At 37.5% G+C, this 19,985-nt stretch overlaps 1 protein-coding gene across 1 annotated transcript in view; it reads right to left on the reverse strand.

The window, feature by feature from the left end:
* LOC306857277 (cytoplasmic phosphatidylinositol transfer protein 1-like) overlaps window positions 1-19,985 on the reverse strand; it is a 104,413-nt gene that overhangs the window by 2,286 nt on the left and 82,142 nt on the right. The window contains exons 3-8 of the mRNA XM_079397140.1: window positions 19,574-19,662; window positions 18,213-18,220; window positions 10,942-11,013; window positions 4,509-4,604; window positions 1,461-1,616; window positions 979-1,042 (exon numbers count right to left, since the gene is read on the reverse strand). Of these exons, the coding sequence (XP_079253266.1) occupies window positions 979-1,042; window positions 1,461-1,616; window positions 4,509-4,604; window positions 10,942-11,013; window positions 18,213-18,220; window positions 19,574-19,662 (485 nt within the window). The remainder of the gene's footprint in view (window positions 1-978; window positions 1,043-1,460; window positions 1,617-4,508; window positions 4,605-10,941; window positions 11,014-18,212; window positions 18,221-19,573; window positions 19,663-19,985) is intronic.

Raw genomic sequence — 19,985 nt, forward strand, 5'->3', positions numbered from 1 at the left:
AGCGGTGTTAAACTCAGATCTTGAAGGGAAACAGTCCAGTCCCAACATCGTTCCAACATTACTTCAACCCATCTATCTGTACTTTCTAGTAAACCTGAAGGACTTAGGCCTAATTAGCTGGATCAGTTGTGTTTAATTAGAGTTGAAACTAAACTCTGCAGGACTATGGTCCCCCAGAAGTTGAGTTTGACACCCCTGGATTAAACATCCAAAATAAAATCATATTCAATCTGATGTTCACGAGGCTTCCATTAACAAGCTGAAGTAAAATGTTTCATGCTACTTTTATCTGTTTCTACAGGCTTTTGTGTGCCTATTATTTATAGCTGTCTTCCTTTCGTACCATTAGTCATCGAATCCTGGTAAACAATATCATGATGGTAGTGAGGGGTATCTTTATTTCAGAGGTGGCCAGACTTACTCCTGGAGGACCACCTTCCTGTAGAGTTTAGCTCCAATACACCTCCCAAGAAGTGTTTAATAATCCTGAAGACCTTGATTAATTGGGGCAAGAGCTAAACTGTTGAAACATGGCCCTTCAGGAGCAGGATTGGATACCCCTGCTCTAATCTCCAACAGAGGTAAAAACATGTTTTTTTCCTTTTTTTGAGGAGAAAACAGCTCTGCTTTCTATGTTTGGTAATCTGAACACTTTCCGTGTTAATGACTGAATTTGTTCAAGCCATCTAATCTAATCAGTATGGTCAAGGTCCTTGATGAGAACATGAAGAATTTTAAAGAGCTAATTTTAAAGATCTGAATTTCTCATCTGAAATATCTTTTCTGTCTGTTTGTTCTTGCAGTGACTCATGCAAAACTAAACACGGTTGTGAGCTATGGATCACGACATCCATGAGGTTTGTTAGTCATGACTCTGGGACAGAGTGAACACAAAAGAAGCTGCAAATAAAGAGATGAATAAACAACTATCTGAAGGGAAGGATGTGTGCATGACTGGCTAGTCAATGCCAAACTTACCAATCCACTCATCAACCCAAGCAAAAGCCTGTCTATGACCCAGCAACAGCACATCTCTTACCACCTACAGAAAGACAGGTAAAATATATGGTGATTGTGATGTTCCCAAGTATACACGGGTATTGGATGTGTTCCTGGATTTTGTGCTGGAGAATTACTTCTGTGAAACAAACATATCCCTAATCTTCCGTAACCCCAATGCTAACAATAACCTAACATCAGAATAAAATGAAAAGTTAAAAGAAATGTTGTTGAAGCCCCAGTTCCAGCACAAAGCTGACTAATCCGAACCCTTAAATCTGATTGCTTGACAGGAATATTGTTTCAGAACCAACAAAGATGATCCAGGGACTTGTGCTGCTAGATGATATCATGGTAAGCACAGCTATCTATAGATCTGAGTAATCTACAGTGAGAGCACCTACAACATTAGGGTTTTAGGGGGCTCGTCTGGGATATGCATGTGGAATGGTGGAAGTGACCTTGTGCACAAACTGCTCCACGCGTGTCTGAAGTCCCCACACCTCGAACTTCACCGTTACTAGCTTATAGGAGCACATGATGGGATCCTGTGTGTCCCTCCAGCCCTCCTGCAGAAAACCCCGCTCTGTCTTCTCGGATTTAAAGTATCGTGGGTCCTAGAGTGGAAATACAGAATAGAAGTAAAATAAAAAGTCCTGGAATGCAAATAAAATGGCCCACAGAATTTATTATACATACAATACACAAGAAATTCTCATTTCAACCTTTTTAAGACTTATTTATGGCAGAATAGAAAGAAGACAGTAGATGACGGGAAGAAAAGGTGAAATTCAGATGAAATAAATTACATGAACCAACACATGCCAACTATGCAAACACTAAGCAATGGCTCTGACAATTGGATCTCTTATTATACAGTTAATAAATGCTAAATTACTCTCCGGTCCAACTTTGATCTGAGAAGTTTTTAGCTATTCTCACTGTAAACATGTCCTTGTACTGGTTGCGTTCTGGTTGGTGGCGAATTTCTGTACACAAACCAAATATATCTATGATGTTACATTAAATTAAAGATGTTAATTATATTATTGTTAATTATATGATTATAGCCTCGTTTTAGATTTTTTTCTGTATTTGTACATGCTGTATTTCATTTTTTCCCACTCTGTGTTATTGCGTTTAATGCCTGTACCTTCCAACCTGTTCTAGATGTTGAAACACCCGAAAGCATATTGCATCTTTTTACTTACGCAAAAAATTTGCTCACAGAGTGAAATCCATTTAAAAGTTAGCATCACTTTGCTCTACTCACTCTGGAGAGCAGAGCACTTGAAGTGAGTGCTCTACGCACCAACTACCCACCGGTGTTCCACAGGGTTCAGTACCTGGCCCATTTTCTCCCTTTTCACCAAAACACTTTGCAAAATTATCACCTTTCAGAGCTTTTTCCCATTATACCTATGCAGATGATACTCCATTCTCTTTTCACCCTCTGACAACAAAATATCATCTGGTATTAACATATTTCTGTCTGCATATCTGAATTTATTGAAAACTGAGCTGCTGATAATCCTGGCCGAAGAACCAACCCTGCAAAGACCTTATTTCAATAGACAACAAAATCATCTCACCCACACAAGAATGGTAACAATCGTGGGATCATAATCAACAAGGTCTATTATACCTGAAAAAAGCTACCCATTCATATCAATGGTAGCTGCCTGGAAGCTCATTGTTTTTGATCCAATGACCTAATCTGTAAATGCTACATGACAAATGTGAAAAAAAAACATTAAAAACAGTTGACCTTGAATTGACCATCACTGATAGACTTAAGCCCAAAGTATACTTCAGTTTTGATGTGAATACTTGTGTATGCATACAGCCTTATGCGTAAGCTTTCAAAGTATACTCCATTTGATAGCGTGTGCAATAACACAGGTGCTTGACACATGCCTGTGCTGATCGATAAAAAATGTTTTGATTCTTTTTTGACTGTGAAACAATGTACTGTTGACATTGTGGACAAACTAATTTGTACAAAAAATTTAAGGCACGACCTGAGCACAGGCCTTCAACCCTGCTGCTGGGGACCCACTGTCCTGCAGAGTTCAGCTCCAGCCCTAATCAAACACATCCGAACCAGCTACTCAAGTTCTTCAGGATCACTTGAAAAGTCACAGGCCAGATGTGCTGAAGCAGGTTGGAAATAAACATTGTGGGACAGTGGGTCCCCAGGAGCAGGGTTGAAGACCTATAGTACAGACTACACACAGTTAGTGCTGTGCTTCTGATTAAAAAACAAAGAATACTTTGGGCTTTTTTTGGGCTAACATCATCAGGAAAAGGACCTTTGTAAACGGATTTGTTCACTTTTGCTTGTAACTACCTTACTAATAGTGTCTCCTTCCCACAATGCCATTGAGGGGCACAAAAATACCAGTTGGAACTTCCTCAGAGCAAGATGTTAACTGTCAATTATTTAGATTCACAGGCTGTTTAGCAACACAGATAAACACAGACTAAACATTTTATTACCTTGAAATACACCTTTAGTCATATTTTGTTTAAAATTAAACTTTGAAATGCATTACACACACACACACACAGTGTCAATTTAACAGCATGTCCTAGATGAACTTCAGTTTTAGGGTTTTAAATAAGTGGTCAACCTCAACATACAATCAATAGATTATTTGAATTACTTTCTAAATTTTTCTTCTTTTAAAACAGTTGTTAGTGCACTTTGCAATGTTATGCTTTCTCTCCTATTTTCAGTACATTTTTATTTAAACCATTTACTTAAAGTCATGCCTTTTTATTGTTGATAAATTAAACCTTTCGCCAACAAATGTTTTTGAACAAACACTGACGAGATTGACATTACTTGCTTTATTTGCATTGTGCCCCATTAGGACATAGAGCTAAGGTTGTTTTCTGTAACAGCAATTTTATTTGCCTAAAATGAGGACTAGAGTGATCACTTATCATTCCTAGCACTGCAGCTGTTCTTTTCCCTTCCACGTCTAATCCCACCTCTGCTTTTTTATTCCTCAAACAGAACCACTGCTGGCCTGGATCCTTAGATAGCAGCGAGCTCCTGCCAGAGAAAGATAACACTGGACTCCTCTCATCTGTCTAAGCTTACCTCTGCAGGAGGAGAGAGACAGTGTGTGGAAATGAATTACTGCAGCGGTACAGTGGAGAGGTGATTCTGAGTCTTGTGTGTATCCAGTAGAGATCTCTACAGGCTCTTTTTAATAATTCAGTACTGGCTTAAAAATAACCCATACTCCTTTGTTTTCTTCTATGTGGGAGAAGCACTCCCGTTTCTTCAAAACAAAATCCCATCAGCACTAAATACCATATCAACAGAGCTCAAATGAATAAATCATAGAGGTAAGTGTGGAAAATATTGGAGGTGTTTATTAGCACATACTGTACCTCAGAAGGAAATTTGTACTTTGTACATTTGTATTGCTTATAAATTATTGATCATCTCTTTAATGGATTATATATTTATGTGTTTTACTGAAGAAATATCTTACCTCGGACTCCTTATAATAGCGCTCTGGGATCTCGTCGTAGGCGATGTCAATAAAGCACACCTCCGTTTCTTCTTCTCGGAGCTCTGTATCAAAGATCTAGAGCACAATGAGAGGATGTTAGAAAGAAAATTAGTTAAGAAAAAATCTACCAGCTACCACTGCTACTGAAAATGTCAGGATACACAAACTCCAAATTAGTTTTAACCAGGTGCGATGTAACAAGTTTCCGTTGTTCACACTGAAAGCAACAATGATATGAGAAGCAACACAATCAGAACATATATGATCTGTAAAATACAGAAATGGGGAGGGGATGATATATTACAGTGAGCGGAAACCAAGCAACTAACAGAACACCTTTTAGCTTGTGGCTCATTGCAAGTAGCAGATTAACTGATTAAAGGGTTAGTTCACCCAAAAATGAAAATTCTGTCATTAATTACTCACCTTCATGTTGTTCCAAACCCGTAAGACCTTCATTCATCTTTGGAACACAAATTAAGATGTTTATGATGAAATCCGAGAGCTCTCTGACCCTTCATTGACAGCAACACAACTGCATTGTTCTCAGACCCAGAAAGGTAGTAAGGACATCGTTAAAATAGTCCATGTGACATCAGTGGTTAAACCGTAATTTTATGAAGCTACATGAATACTTTTTGTGCTCAAAGAAAACCAAAATAACGACTTTATTCAACAATTTCTTCTCTTCCATCTTTGACGCATGATCACGAGAGTACCACAACTCAGGTTGAACCACTGATGTCACATGGAACATTTTAACAATGTCCTTGTGTTTCAGTCTATGCAGGGAAGAAAAAACACTTGCATTTTATCAAAAATATATTAATTTGTGTTCTGAAGATGAACGAAGACTTGAGGTTTGAGGTTAAGACAGAATTTTCTTTTTTGGGTAACCTATTCCTTTAATTCAGGAGAGTCCAATTTGCTCCTGAAGGGGTAATATCCTGCAGAGTTTATCTCCAGTGTGCCCCAATACACTGGCTGGAAGTTTCTAGTAATACAGAAAAACCTTGATTAGCTGGTTTAGGTGTTTAATTAGGATTGGAGCTAAACTCTGCAGGACAGTGAATCTTCAGTAGCAGGACTGGACAACCCTAGATTAACCAAGTTATAACTGGTTGCCAAGTTGCTGTATTGTTGGTTACTGGTTAGTCTCATCCCACACTCCAAGAGTCTGATAAATACTACACACAAAACTGAACAACAGGCTTTTAAACAATCCGCCAAGAAAGTAAGTCATGCTTTACAAGTTCCCAGACTGATACACTGAGTGGGACTTTTCAAAGTTTGTGAGGTTCAGCTTCACATTGAATCAAGTAAATTGTTGTTGGTCATTTTACGGCAATCACATGATCTCTTTTTTTTAATCTGAATGGGTGGATGTTGAACCACAGTAGATGCTCAACTTTGTCACCCTCACAAGTCATCAACTTTCACTGACAGTGACTTCCGGTTGTTTATTGCAGCAAATCACTCTCAGCATGAACACAAGCTTGTTCATTTGTCACCAGGATATGACTCAGTGGAAGTCTTTCTGTTGTGGATAAATCTTCAGAAACTCTCAGCAGACTTCAACACTTCTACAGCCGCAGACTCCACGCTGTCCACAAGAAGGAGCTCTCAGACTGCGCGCGAGTCAATGCCAGCGCACGTATTACATAAGCTGCCACTCATCCGAGAGCTTGCAGCCTAACAAAGACTGTAATGGGTGAGAGCGCTCTGCTTCAAAGGATCAGGTGCTTTCAGGTGAGAGAACGGCTCCTCCTGTTGTCTGCCACCTGTGTGGCTTTGCCAATTACATTGTAATTCTTTTCATATCCAACTGACCGTAAGCTTCAAGGATGACATGGAGAGAAATGTATAAAATCTCTTTATTTTAAAATGTAGACACAAAGGAGAGTGCACTAGCTGTAAGAGCAAGGAATGGATGGGTTGAAACTGTAAAATGAAGAATGCAAGGGGATGACATGAGAGAGTAGCTGAAAATGTTATAAAATAAGGTATAGTGGACCTTATCAAGAGAGATGGGGAGGAAGACCGAAAGAAAGATTTGAAAAGGACTTGAATGATGGCTCTAATCAATAAAATCGGCCATAATTTCTGAGATGTGGCATCAGCACGCAGTCAAAACACAAAACATGGACAAGCTTATCAAAGCTGAAGAATGAAATACAAGAACCAACTCTAAATCCCAATAATGATGATAAGAAACATTAAAGTCGACTCTTGCTGAAACGCAGACTAATGCATGATGGAGTGTGCCGTTTAAACTTCAAAGCAGCCGACATGGCTCAAATGTAGGGAAAACATCAGAAACAGCATCTCACGCCAATGAGGAGGCGGAATACAGATCAAGGATTTGTGTTTTCTCCTCTTACAGATGCAGACAGAGTTCTACAGGTGCAAAAAGACAAGACACAAGTGAGGAGGTGGGTTCAAATATCACTCTGCTGAAGACCGCAAAGCGCTGTCCCTTGTACCTGCAGCGTGACCGTGGTTGAATACGCAAAAAAGCAAGGTCCATGAAGAATGATTTACTGAGTCTGGTGTAGAAGAACTTGACTGGCCTGCATAAAGTTCACACCTGAACCCCACTAAACACCTTGCAATAGGAACAAGACCCCATAATCAAACATCAGTGACTTAACTTCACTGCCACTGGTATGTCTGAATGGGAACAAATCTGTGCCTCCATTTTCCAACATTTAGTAATTAAATGCTCAATAAAGCACATTTTACATTTTTTTTTACATTTTTATTCATTTAGCTGACGCTTTTATGCAAAGCGACTTACAATTGCTATATATGTCAGAGGTCGCACACCTCTGGAGCAACTAGGGGTTAAGTGTCTTGCTCAGGGACACATTGGTGTCTCACAGTGGATTCGAACCCGGGTCTCTCACACCAAAGGCATGTGTCTTATCCACTGCGCCATCACCACCCAGCAGGTGTGTAAGTGTCCAAATACACTGTCAGGTTCAAATAAATTAAACTTTTAAAAAGAAATGTCTTGAGCCCTTGTAGTCTTGAGACCCAATTCCAAAAAACTTGGACTATAAATATTAGTTGATGACCTTTTTTTCCATGACTAAGACAAGACAATATCAATATGCAATATTGTTAATGAAAAAAAAAAGACTAAAATGCAATTAAAAATTTAAAAGTGCCTTTCAGTGCTTTTATTTTAAAAGGACACATTTTCTGCTTTGTGTTTTACTTTTTGGAATGGGAAATCCCTAGGTCTTGATACATATTTTAAAAAATTTATTTATATATATATATATATATATATATATATATATATATATATATATATATATATATATATATATATAATTTTTTTTTTTAACTCAAGTGCTGTTTTTTGAATGGTGTGGAATGCGCTCAGGTTATGAATTCTATGCCACAGATCAGCTTGCAGCTCCATTTGGTTCCACCAGTGATGTAGAAATATCTTACAGCATCTTAAAATTAAGAATTAACCAAAACACTTTGCTTTGTTAATGCATGTTTCTGGTTTTATAGTGCACAAAATATATTGGTGCACAATAATCCAAATAAATAAAAATGTCTTTATAATCTCATCAAAATATAATATGTTCTTTTTTTGGTCGATATCACAAATCTCTCTTATTTTTCATCCCCCTCCCCCCCTCCAACCACCTGCATCAATAGTACAGGGCTTGTACAGGACAGGTGGCTCAACAGAAGCCATTACTTTAAAAGAACCATTTCAAAGCACGTTTAGAGCAGGTCAAAATGCATAATGGTGATCCATCTGTGATGTGTGAAAAGACTTTGTGGTCAAATAAAACCAAAAAGGCTTTCAGCTGAAATTCAAAGTGATATAAATCAAATCTAACACTGCTCACACCTCAAAAACACCAGAGCTCATGCTGCCTCTCCTCAGCAGGAACTGGGCTTCTTGTTAAAATACAAGGATTAATGGTGCAAGATACAAAGAAATTAAGCAGGAGAGCCTACTTTAGTAGAATAAAACTACAATTTTCAGTGGGGCAATGGTTCCAAACACAAGACCAACTTAGCAACAAAAATGCCTGAAATCGCCAATCTTAAGTCAAAATGCACAGGTACCTGTCGGCCTGGAAACAAAGTGGTGTTTACAGGGTCTTAGGCTAGTAGAATGATGCGCTTCTTAAAGAATTAATCACTGGACTCAAGGATAGTGGTATCAAATATATGCATATGCATACCAAATCACTGCTGCAAAAGATGGCTCTACAGTCAAAAATATGTGGATTGGACAATTACGCGATTTATTTTAATATAATGATGCTTTTATAAATAATTAATTTTAATATTTTCACAAGATGACAATGTTGTACGGGTGATAGGTCTGACCCTCACTCCTTGATTTCAGCACCATGGACAGGGCAAATCAACAGCACACGGCCAATGGAACGAGATGGGTGATAAAACCTGAAGCTGCTCATCAGCCGCCGTTACTAAAGAAGTGTTGGCAACTCAACCGAGTGTGAAACACGGACGGTGAAAGAATGCAACGTTCTGTTATTTCTCACCTGCAGATGCAGAAATAGATGCTACCTGGCTCCTACACCTCTCCTTTACAGTGCCACAAGCACATTCATATATCATTCAATCACTTTGTCTGCTATCAATCATTTCTCTTGTCTTGTTTTCCAGTATGCCATTATAGTATGAAAATGCAACATCTTGTATTCCAAGATATTTTCTCAGAACACAATATAGTGATACCTTACAATTTCCATTTTTGAATTTAAGTTAATTTCATATACAATGTTGGTTGCCACTACTTCATCCCTTCACACTGTACAACTGATTTCTCTCCCTCTCTGAAGTACATTTAATCATTGTAAGTTCAAGCACATCATTTGTAAATGTTAGATCTTCAAACAATCCCACACACGCCTCAAACTGATCACAGAAGAGGAAGAACTATCTACCTGCAGTGAGTGATCTTTAAAATGCTCTCTTTTGGGGCAGAGGATAAAAGTGTTACTTGATGCCAAGAGCAAGAGAATAAAACAAAGCAAAATTCTTTCTAAGCGAGTGAGCATGTGTGCGGAGACGCGAACAGAAGCTCGGGACAGCACTGGCTCAGACAGACTGTAACCGCCGTCTGGAACAATCCTGATACATGTAAGCTCTTCGGACTGACTGCAGGCCAGCATTATTAAAGAGTCAAGCTCACCCAGAAACTCTCTCCAGGACAAATCCCATCTGAAAATCACAAGCGGTTTTTAGCTAGTGGGTTTCTTTTACTTAGATTTACACAGTGTTAAGGAGGTCAAAACCTCTGAAAACATTCCAGTAATAAGAGCGATATAGCTCAGCCGCAGATACTGAAATTTTGTCATCATTTACTGAACCTCACTTAGTTTAAAACCTGCAAAATTTCTTTCTTCCACGAAATAGATGTTTATCAGAATATCAACATAAATGTATATGAATATGCACAAGTGTGAATGAGATTTGTGAGTGACATACGGACTACTTTATTGTTGATTCTATGTACTTGTTATAGCTTCAAATCCAGGTGACTAACTGATGACAAATATTTTGGGAGAATAGTTTACCAAAGAAATTGCTGAAAACTTACCCTCAGACCATGAATTAGTTTCTTCTTTGAATCAGATTTGGAGAAATGTAGCATTACATTACTTGTTCACCAATGGATGCTCTGCAGTGAATGGGTGCCGTCAGAATGAGAGTCCAAACAGCTGATAAAAACATCACAATAATCCACAAGTAATCAACACACCTCCAGTCCATCAATTAACATCATGTGAAGATGTTCTAAAATACAAATCTATTATTGTGGTGTTTAACTTTTAATTTCAAAAAAACAATCTCCTGTTGTCCTCCCACATTAAAATCTTAAAATGTTTTAAAATGTTCTGGACTGTTTTTCGCTTGTAAATGGTGCTTGATCTGTGCATATTATTGATTAACCAACTGGAGTGGTGTGGATTGCTTGTGATGTTTTTATCAGCTGGTGGCACCCATTCACTGTAAAGGATCCATTGGTGAGCAAGTGATGTAATGCTCAATTTCTCCAATCTATTCCCAAGAAGAAACAAACCCATTTTTCTTGGATGGCCAGATGGTGAAATTTCAGCAATTTTTCATTTCTGTGTGAACTATTTCTTTAATAATGAATGAATATTTAATCAGAGTAATAAATAAACAGGGGAAGACCCACAGCTCTATAAAGTTTTATAAGCACATTAAATCTAGTGATGCCACAAATTGTTTCCGAGACTCTACTAGGCTTATTATTTGTTCGTTTTGTCCATCATTTCTTTCATTCCACACGATCAACACAAAATATTTAGATGAAAGACAATTGAGAAAAGACCAGGAAAGATGAAATCATGCATATTTAAACGGCATCCAGTATACATACATTGTCACTGATGCCTTTGTTGTCTTCATACTTTGTCTCAACGTGGATGGAGAACTTTGGCAGGAAAGAGCACTAAAGAAGAGAAAAAAAAAGAAAATGTTAAATGTGTAAAAAATGAGTTAAATTAGGCAAAAACAGCCACCCACATTTCTCCAAATATGTTCCCATGAAGAAACAAACTCATCTATACGAATGGCCTGAGGGTAAGAACATTTTCTACAATTGTCCACTTTTCAAAGAACTATTCCTTCAATTATGCACATACTTTATTACCTCTGCATATAATGAATCAACAGACAATTTGGAAAATTAACCCCACCACAAACAACATGCAACGGTTAATTCTATTTAGTCCAGTAACTAATTTTAGACATCTATCAAGAAAGGTCAAACCTCGACCCAAGCCTCATTCATGAACACATTGCATGCATGCTCTCAGTAGATCTGGTGCACTGCAGGGCAATGCGCTTCAGTGTGATTGTGTTTTATGAGCCTGGCGTTCTGTTGTAATGATGAGCTCTTTTTCTGCCTCACTGGATTTACAGCATCCCTGTCCTCCTCCTCTCTCCTCCCCGCACATCCTGAAGCTGTAGCCCCTCTGAGACCCAACACACTGCTGCCTGATTAGATTAAGCACTGCTCCCGCAATCGCTATGGAGATCAATAAAGGCTGAGTTACGTAATGTTGGAGGAAATGCTGTAGCAGTGGGGGAAGGGCAAAGGATCGAGGAGAAGAGAAGAAGAGTAGATCTATGGGTGCAAACCTGCAAGGCATTGTTGAGTTGTGACTCTGTTTCTCACTGTTTGAAACTGTAGCTTGCCAAGCAACAAGCTACTCATCGTTTAAAAGTAGTTAAACTATAGTCGAGCTCTTTTGAAAAAGAAGTTGGCTACATTTCATACTACTGACAAAAAATAAACTGTCATGTACTATACTGAAGCTTTTTATGGGGCAAATACATAACTACCCTCATGAAAAAGAAGTGAACTTAACTGTACGGAATGCACTTGTACTGTTCCTCTATAATCTTAAAATAATGTATTTTTTAATATAAAACCATATGGTATAATAAAAGACCACTCAAGTGAACTTAAGAGACATTTTCACGACTTTCTTAACACACTTAAGTAGCAAGTACACTTATTGTTGACTAACATACTAAAGCAAGTTTGAAGTACTTGATTATAATTTATCTGTTGAGTGTTTTGACATTACATTTAAAGCTACTATATTATTTTACAAATTTTAATTTTTATATAAAATCTGCTTTCCTATATTATCGGTTTGTTCTGTTTTGTACTTTAGTCCACTGCACTGTAGCACACACTACATTAAAGCACATCAGAGAAACTCCAATAATAACAGCTTAAAGAATAAGAAGTATATTTGCCCATTACATATCCGTACTATGGATGCTATCCAAATAAAATTAAATTAGTGCAGATGGAATATATTGGAAGTGTCTATTTTGGCAATACAGAGCAGTGAACACCCACGTTTTCTGCAACCAGGGTGCCAGCAGTATTTTTCGCATTCATTTTCTCCATAGAGATTTCAAAGGATTCTTCAAAAAAGTCCAAACCAACCAGCTCCAAGACAACACGCAACTCTGATCTTGAACAAAAAGTATTCTAAAAATTTGGAAAAAGATCATTACAACACTGTGTATGAGGGAATGAACTACTCGCGGCATAAAGCACTGTGAATGCTAAAAGTGAATCAGAAACAATGGTACATCATAGAGGCTGACCGCTAAGGGATTTTATTGATTATGATAACTAATTTGCACTGCACTGGCCAATAACGACAACAGCTTGTTAAAAACTAATGCAAATAGATAATAACAATTGTGACATTAAACATTTAATGTAGGTTGAACTTGCATGTACAGTGCTCTCCAAAAGTATTAGAACAGTAAATTCAAAATTGCTCTGTTGGCTGTGGAGTCAAGACATTTACAAATATGATTAAAAGATGAATATGAGACAAAACTACAGAATGTCAGGTTTTATTATTGGGTGATTCAACACACAGATGTTTTACCAGCTAAGAAGTTCAGCACTTTTAGAGTTTCATCCCTCTATCTGATGTGAGGATAAGTATTGGGACAGTTGCCTCACAGGTCTTTCTAAGTGATCAGCTGTGTCCTGTTGCATTAATTTTTCAGATATTAAAAGCAGGGAATGTGTCGTATCAGTTATATCCATTACTTCTGTATTCTGAATCTTGCATTCGATGATGACACACACAAACCAGGATGAAGATGAGGGAGCTGACTTTGAGAGAAAAGCAAGCAATTTGAAGTGAAGTGAAGTGAAGTGACATTCAGCCAAGTATGGTGACCCATACTCGGAATTCGTGCTCTGCATTTAACCCATCCAACGTGCACACACACAGCAGTGAACACACACACACCGTGAACACACACCCGGAGCAGTGGGCAGCCATTTTATGCTGCAGCGCCCGGGGAGCAGTTGGGGGTTCGGTGCCTTGCTCAAGGGCACCTCAGTCGTGGTATTGAGGGTGGAGAGAGCGCTGGACATTCACTCCCCCCACCTACAATTCCTGCCGGCCGGAGACTCGAACCCGCAACCTTTGGATTACAAGTCCGACTCTCTAACCATTAGGCCACGGCTTCCCCAATTTGGATGCTAAAAGAAAAGAGGAAGTCAATTAGAGCTATAGCAAAAACAAAGGGCATGGAGAAATCAAGAGTTTGGAAACCACCAGCAACCAACAACTACCTGATCGGCTGAGAAAACAACAATAATTAATGACAGACAAATCATAAAAGCTGTGAAAATGAACCCTAAAAGACATGTCTGTAAAATCACCAACAACTTCCAGAAAGCTGGGGTGATGCTCTGACAATCTACTGTCCTCAGGAGACTTTGACACAGAATTATCATTATCAATAATCATATTTGCAAATGTCTTGACTCCACAGCCAACAGAGCAATTTTGTCTTTACTGTTCCAATACTTATGGAGGGCACTGTATTTAACTGCTTGAGGCATGTACTAATGTAACTAACTTCCTCTCAGCTTTGACAGCAAACATACTGCTTTTCTCCACTAATGCAGCATCTAGTTAACATGAATTACTTTACAATAAAAACATGTACGGTAGTTTACTGTAAACATACTGTTTTGTTGTCTGTGTCAAATTTTTTTATTTTTTTTGAAATTTTGTTTACGTGTGGCTTCAACAAGCATATACCATGAATTAACCTCTGAGCTCACGGCAGGACTGTCTTAAAGGTTTGTCACTTCCAAAAATCAATATCTCTATGAAGAAAATGAATGGGATTTGTACTTCCTGAGCTCTACTGTTGCACTCAATTAAATTAGCATCGGATAAAATAAAAGTTTGAAACTTTGATATGTTGACTGCGATTTCCTTAGCACAAGGACGAAAAACCTTATCTAAGGCATGCATTTATAAATATATTTTGTCTCTATAATCATTCAGCCAATAAATGAGTATTTCAATGCTGCTTAAACAGCTTGGAGTTAAAGAAGTGACTGTCACAAATTTACACGTAGCTGTTTCCATTTTGTGCTCATTTTTACATCCTTTGGGTTTTTACTCGTCTTCCACTGCTCTCATTTGAGCAGTTTGTATCCTGTTGTTCCTGGCATATGGTTGATTATGATAATGGTATTCCGATGAGGAGCTCTCTCATTCATCTCTAGGTACAGATACGGCACGCAGAGCCACTCCAAGATCCACTGACTGTCGGCCAGCTTAAGTTAAGCCTTAAACCCATCTCCACCGCTCATTTAAACCAACCTGTCATGTTGCTTCTGTTGACTTTCATCAGTTTCCATTTCATACTTAAAAAAATACACTTAAGATTCATGCGTCTGTATGAGATTTATACATATAAAATTTCCATCTATTTGGATTGAATACACTTTTAACAAACAAACTAATACATTTAATGTGTTCAATCCAAATGGATGGAACTTTTATATGCAACTCAGATACTTAATCTTGAATTTAAGCCTATATAATAATAACAACAACAACAGTTTTTATTTATTTAATTTAAATTTAATTTTATAAGTTTGAATGCATATAGAAACACCATTTGGATAGATGTAGCTAAAACATTTCTGAATGGATGAAAGCCCATTTTGTACACCATGTAACCATCGTCGGGGAAAGTTGCTTTTAAAAGTAATGCATTACAATATTGTGTTACTCTATAAAAAGTAGCTATTTACATTACTTAGTTACTTTTTAAGGAAAGTAATGCATTATGTTATTTTTGCATTACTTACTGTCACCTGAGCTGAGCTTGCTTATTTCTTTTTTTAACAAAAAATAAATAAAAATTAAAAAATTAATTATCCCAACATTTATATTTTTGACAACTGTAAAGGCCCTTTCACACCAAAAGTTAAAATTATTAAGCCTCAGGCTGAAGGTAGTACCTCTGTCTCTTGTGTTACTTATTTGTAAATTTATAAATGTGTTACTTTACTAGTTACTTGAAAAAGTAATCTAATTATGTAAAAAAGTAATCTGAGTACGTTACACAACACAGCATGTAACTAAAGTCTAAACTCTGCTTTTTCATTGTTATTGTTATTTAAACATGCTCTACATGGACATAGATTTGATCTCACATCTTTTGCAGAATCTCATGTATGACACAGCACTCTAAAAAAATTTAAATTTAAAACCGTGTTCTGTATGAACTGTTCTGTTCTAAGTTCCCAATACCTTAGACCTTTAATATATTCATAAGGCTCAGAGGAGTCCTGAGGTGTTAAAATGTATATTGCTCTTTCGAATAAGCACAAGGTTTTCCATGAAACCTAATATGGTCTCCAAGGAGCTTAAAGACACCTGGTCTGCCTGGTTTTCCAATACACTCTAATTATATTGCAGCACAGCAAGGGAAAACAAGAACGGTGCATTCTGGGATAGCATAACAACATGTTTGGTGTTTAAGGGGAATCAGCTTCCAGATACTGTAGCTCTGTTCCAAATCCTAGTGAGCTTGATGTGAACTGTCTACATAGACAAGATAACTGAAATAGAAGCTGAAATAGAAATGGTGAGTGATTGAGCGCACTTTTAATAGCAGCGCCACACTCCGTACAAATAGCGCTTTTCATGTGAAACACACGAGACTTGACTCAAAACTGAATTTGATTTTAGCAAGTTTAGCTAAAATAACATAACATGACATAACATAACGATAAACATACAGTAAAATGCATAAGACCAAATGCCATGTCACTTTAAAAACACACTAGTGTACAACAGTTTGAGAACGGTAAGATGTTTTGAAAGAAGTCTCTCATCTAGGCTGCATTTATTGAATCAAACTACAGTAAAATACAGCAATATTAAGAAATATTATTACAAATTAAAATAACTCTTTTCTGTTTGAATTTATATTAAAGAGGTCATATGATGTGATTCCAAGTTTTCCTTTCTCTTTGGAGTGTTACAAGCTGTTCATGCATAGATAAGATCCCTGAAGTTGCAAAGACTAAAGTCTCAAAACCAAAGAGATATTCTTTATAAAAGTTGAGACTCTGCCACGCCCATGAACGGCTCATTCAAACACGCCCCCACGTGTCTATGTCACGGTGTGGGAAGATTTGCAAAACACTGCTCAAATGTTTACGCAAAGAAAGGGGGCATGATTTTTATTCTCGCTGTAGTGCTGATGCTGCTGCCAGTGCCATGTCGTGGAGGCGCTGTGTTTCGTGGTGAAAGCGAAACTACTTGGTTTGGGCTTCCAAAAGAGGACACAACTAGAAATCAGTGGTTAAGTTGTATTTACAACACTGTTCCTGAACAGTTCAACCCAAATATTAGAGTGTGTGCAGCACATTTTACGGAGGACTATTTCCTGAACCTGGCAGGAGAGTAGGCTTGCACAAAGGCTGTTTCTATAAAGTGGGGCAATTACAACTTTGCAAGGACAGTATGACGCTTCTGGCTCACAGCCTGTAAGTACATTTATGCTACTAACTATTCAAATGCGAATTTTGAGCCGTGTAGAGTAGTGCTTGTTGTTTGTCGTTTCTCCGATCACAAATGCAGACATGGTCACGTTAATGTTTACGCGGCGCGATGCAACTCAATGTGTAAAAAGACAGTATAAGTCATTATAATCAGTAATTATGTCCCCACTGGATGCAACAAATGCCTTGTTTGTAATGGGTTTTATTGTTTTAGTCTCGTCTCGCCATCACAATACGGTGAGGGGCGTAACATTTCCATCTAGCACTTGAGGTATTCGGCCAATCACAACGTACTGGATAGCTGGCCAATCAGAGCAGGTCTCGCTTCTCTTAATGAGCTTTGTAAAAGTCGACGCGTTTCAGAAAGGCGGGGCATACAGGAGCAACAATAATGTACAGTATGTGGAAAATAATGTGTTTTTTGAACCACGAACCACATAAACACATTGCATTACACCAAATACACAAAATAATGTTCTTTTTAGCAACGTCCTTTAAAAATTAATTTATTCCTGTGATGCAAAGCTGAGCATCATTACTCCAGTCTTTAGTGTCACACGATCCTTCAGAAATCATTATAGATGATTTTTTTTGTATTCTTTTATGAATAGAATGTATAAAAAAAGAACATTTATTTGAAACAGAAATCATTTATAAATGTCTTCATTTTTGAGCAATTAAATGTGTCCTTGCTGAATAAAAGTGTTAATTTCTTTAAAAAAATGGTTTACCATTTAAAAGTTTGAGGTTTTTTGAATAATAATGTTGTTTTGATATCAGCACTGCAGAACATTGGCTTATATGGGATTGTTTGTGTACTACTTGTGTAAAGTATGTTTCATTTGTTACAAAAACACACATAAATACACAATAATGACCCTGCAGCATTTATACTTCAATTAATGTCAAACAGAGAGCAGTGCAGAGATCAGTAGCCTTCGAATGTATGGCTGTGTTAAACATTATTATCACTGAACTGCTATACCTCTAATGATCATCAAAACATTGAACCTTTTATGCTAACCAAGAGCATGAGCTATTATAAATGCCAAGGGTACCGGTACTTCAGTTCCAAGCTGATGCTTAAAAAAAAAATGTCCTTCTACAGTATCGGTAGTACAATGTACCAGCTGTTCTAATTGAATACTGTCTATTACAATGTAATGTTTTAATGAAGTGAGTGTGTTTATTAGCATATTCATTTTGTTGAAGTATTGAAATGGACATTTTGGTTTTGAGTTTCAAGCACACAAATAAATAAAAGAAGAAGCCATACTCACTGTATACTCTGAGCCAATGGCGGGGGAGGAGACGGATCGAGAAGATGATGGGGAGAGAGACAGAAAGAGAAAGTGAGAGAGAGAGACTTCATGTTAAAGGTCATGGCAATAAGCACATGGCAGTCTTGAAGCCATCAAACATTCAATCACAGAAAGACCTCCCGTTCTTCAGGGAATTGAAGCTCTTTCTGTTATATGTGTGTGTGTGTGTGTGTGTGAGTTTATCATGCACACACACATCTCTGATATATCCATGTGTTCCCTTTCATTTGGTGTAATTTCTAAAGCATTTGCTCAATAATTGCTGCGGTGCAGTGTCAAAAAAATGCTTCTGACAAATGTCATTTGTCACATTTAAGATTAAGACTGTACATACATCTGTTCAAATAGGATGATTAAAGGAATAATTAAAATAATTAAAAATCCGTCATTATTAACTCATCCACATGTTGTTACAGTACTTTTATGGTGCTTATTTGTCCTTTTAGTGCTGCTTGTATGTTAAAGTACTTTATTTCTTTTTAAGTAACTTTTATTGTGGTGAAAACAACAAATAAACTATTATCCTATCCAACATAAAACAAACCTAAAGTAGCATGTCTTCTTCTATGGTCATGATGAAGCAGTAATATGAAGAAATTCTTGCTGAGCAGTTTAGATAAAGTTATTTGTGACCCTAGACCATAAAACCCGTTATAAGGGTCAATTTTTCGAAATTGAGATGTATACATTTATACATGAAAGCTGAATAAATAAGCTTTCCATTGATGTATGGTTTGTTAGGATCGGACAATATTTGGCCGAGATACAGCTATTTGAAAATCTGGAATCTGAGGGAGCAAAAAAAACTAAATATTGAGAAAATCACCTTTAAAGTTGTCCAAATGAAGTCCTTCACATTGCATTTTATTAACCACTAATGAAGTTTTGATATATTTATGGTAGGAAATTTACAAAATAGTTTCATGGAACATGATCTTTACTTAATATACTAATGATTTTTGGCATAAAATAAAAATTTATAATTTTGACCCATATAATGTATTTTTGACTATTACTACAAATATACCCCCAGAGACTTAAGACTGGTAAACAAATATGTTGGTCAATTTTGTTGTGAGAGGACAACTGTTTGGACTTTCATTCTGACGGTACCCATTCACTGCAGAGGATCCATTGATGAGCAAACGATGCAATGATACATTTCTCCAAATCTGTTCTGTGAGGAAACAAACTAATCTAGCCTACATCTTTGATGGCTTGAGGGTGAGCACATATTCAACCATTTTTATTTTTGGGTGAACTATTCCTTAAGAAATTACAATGGCACTGTATGCTTGCAAGTAAGAAGCTGTAGTTACCGGTAATGGTGTAAGGATAATAATTCCACGCTTTCTCTGTCACATAGAAGATTTTGGGCACCACAGCTTTGGCCCAGCTGGGTAGCTTGCTGAAAGAGATAAAAAAGGAATGAAAAGTATTGAGAAGAAAGTGGAGAGTGCCAGCTCACTGTGCCAAACGCCCCGTCCCCCAGGCTGCAATAACAGTAGTAATGACAGACTAATAGCTGCAGCGAGGAAGCGCTGATGGCTGCTCAGGGAGGAAGATGCTCTTTCATTCTGATCTGAGATCAGGTTTCCTTAATCGCTGCCAAAACTCATTCTCTTTAAGAGCAGCTGCAAAAACGCTCTTCAATCAGTCACTCAAAGTCCTAATAGACAGCTGTGAATGTGAGTTGTTCTAACAGACAGCTCAGAAGCAGCATATCAGTCA

This window comes from Barbus barbus (genome assembly GCF_936440315.1).
Source record: "Barbus barbus genome assembly, chromosome: 3".
NCBI classification, from domain to species: Eukaryota; Metazoa; Chordata; class Actinopteri; order Cypriniformes; family Cyprinidae; genus Barbus; species Barbus barbus.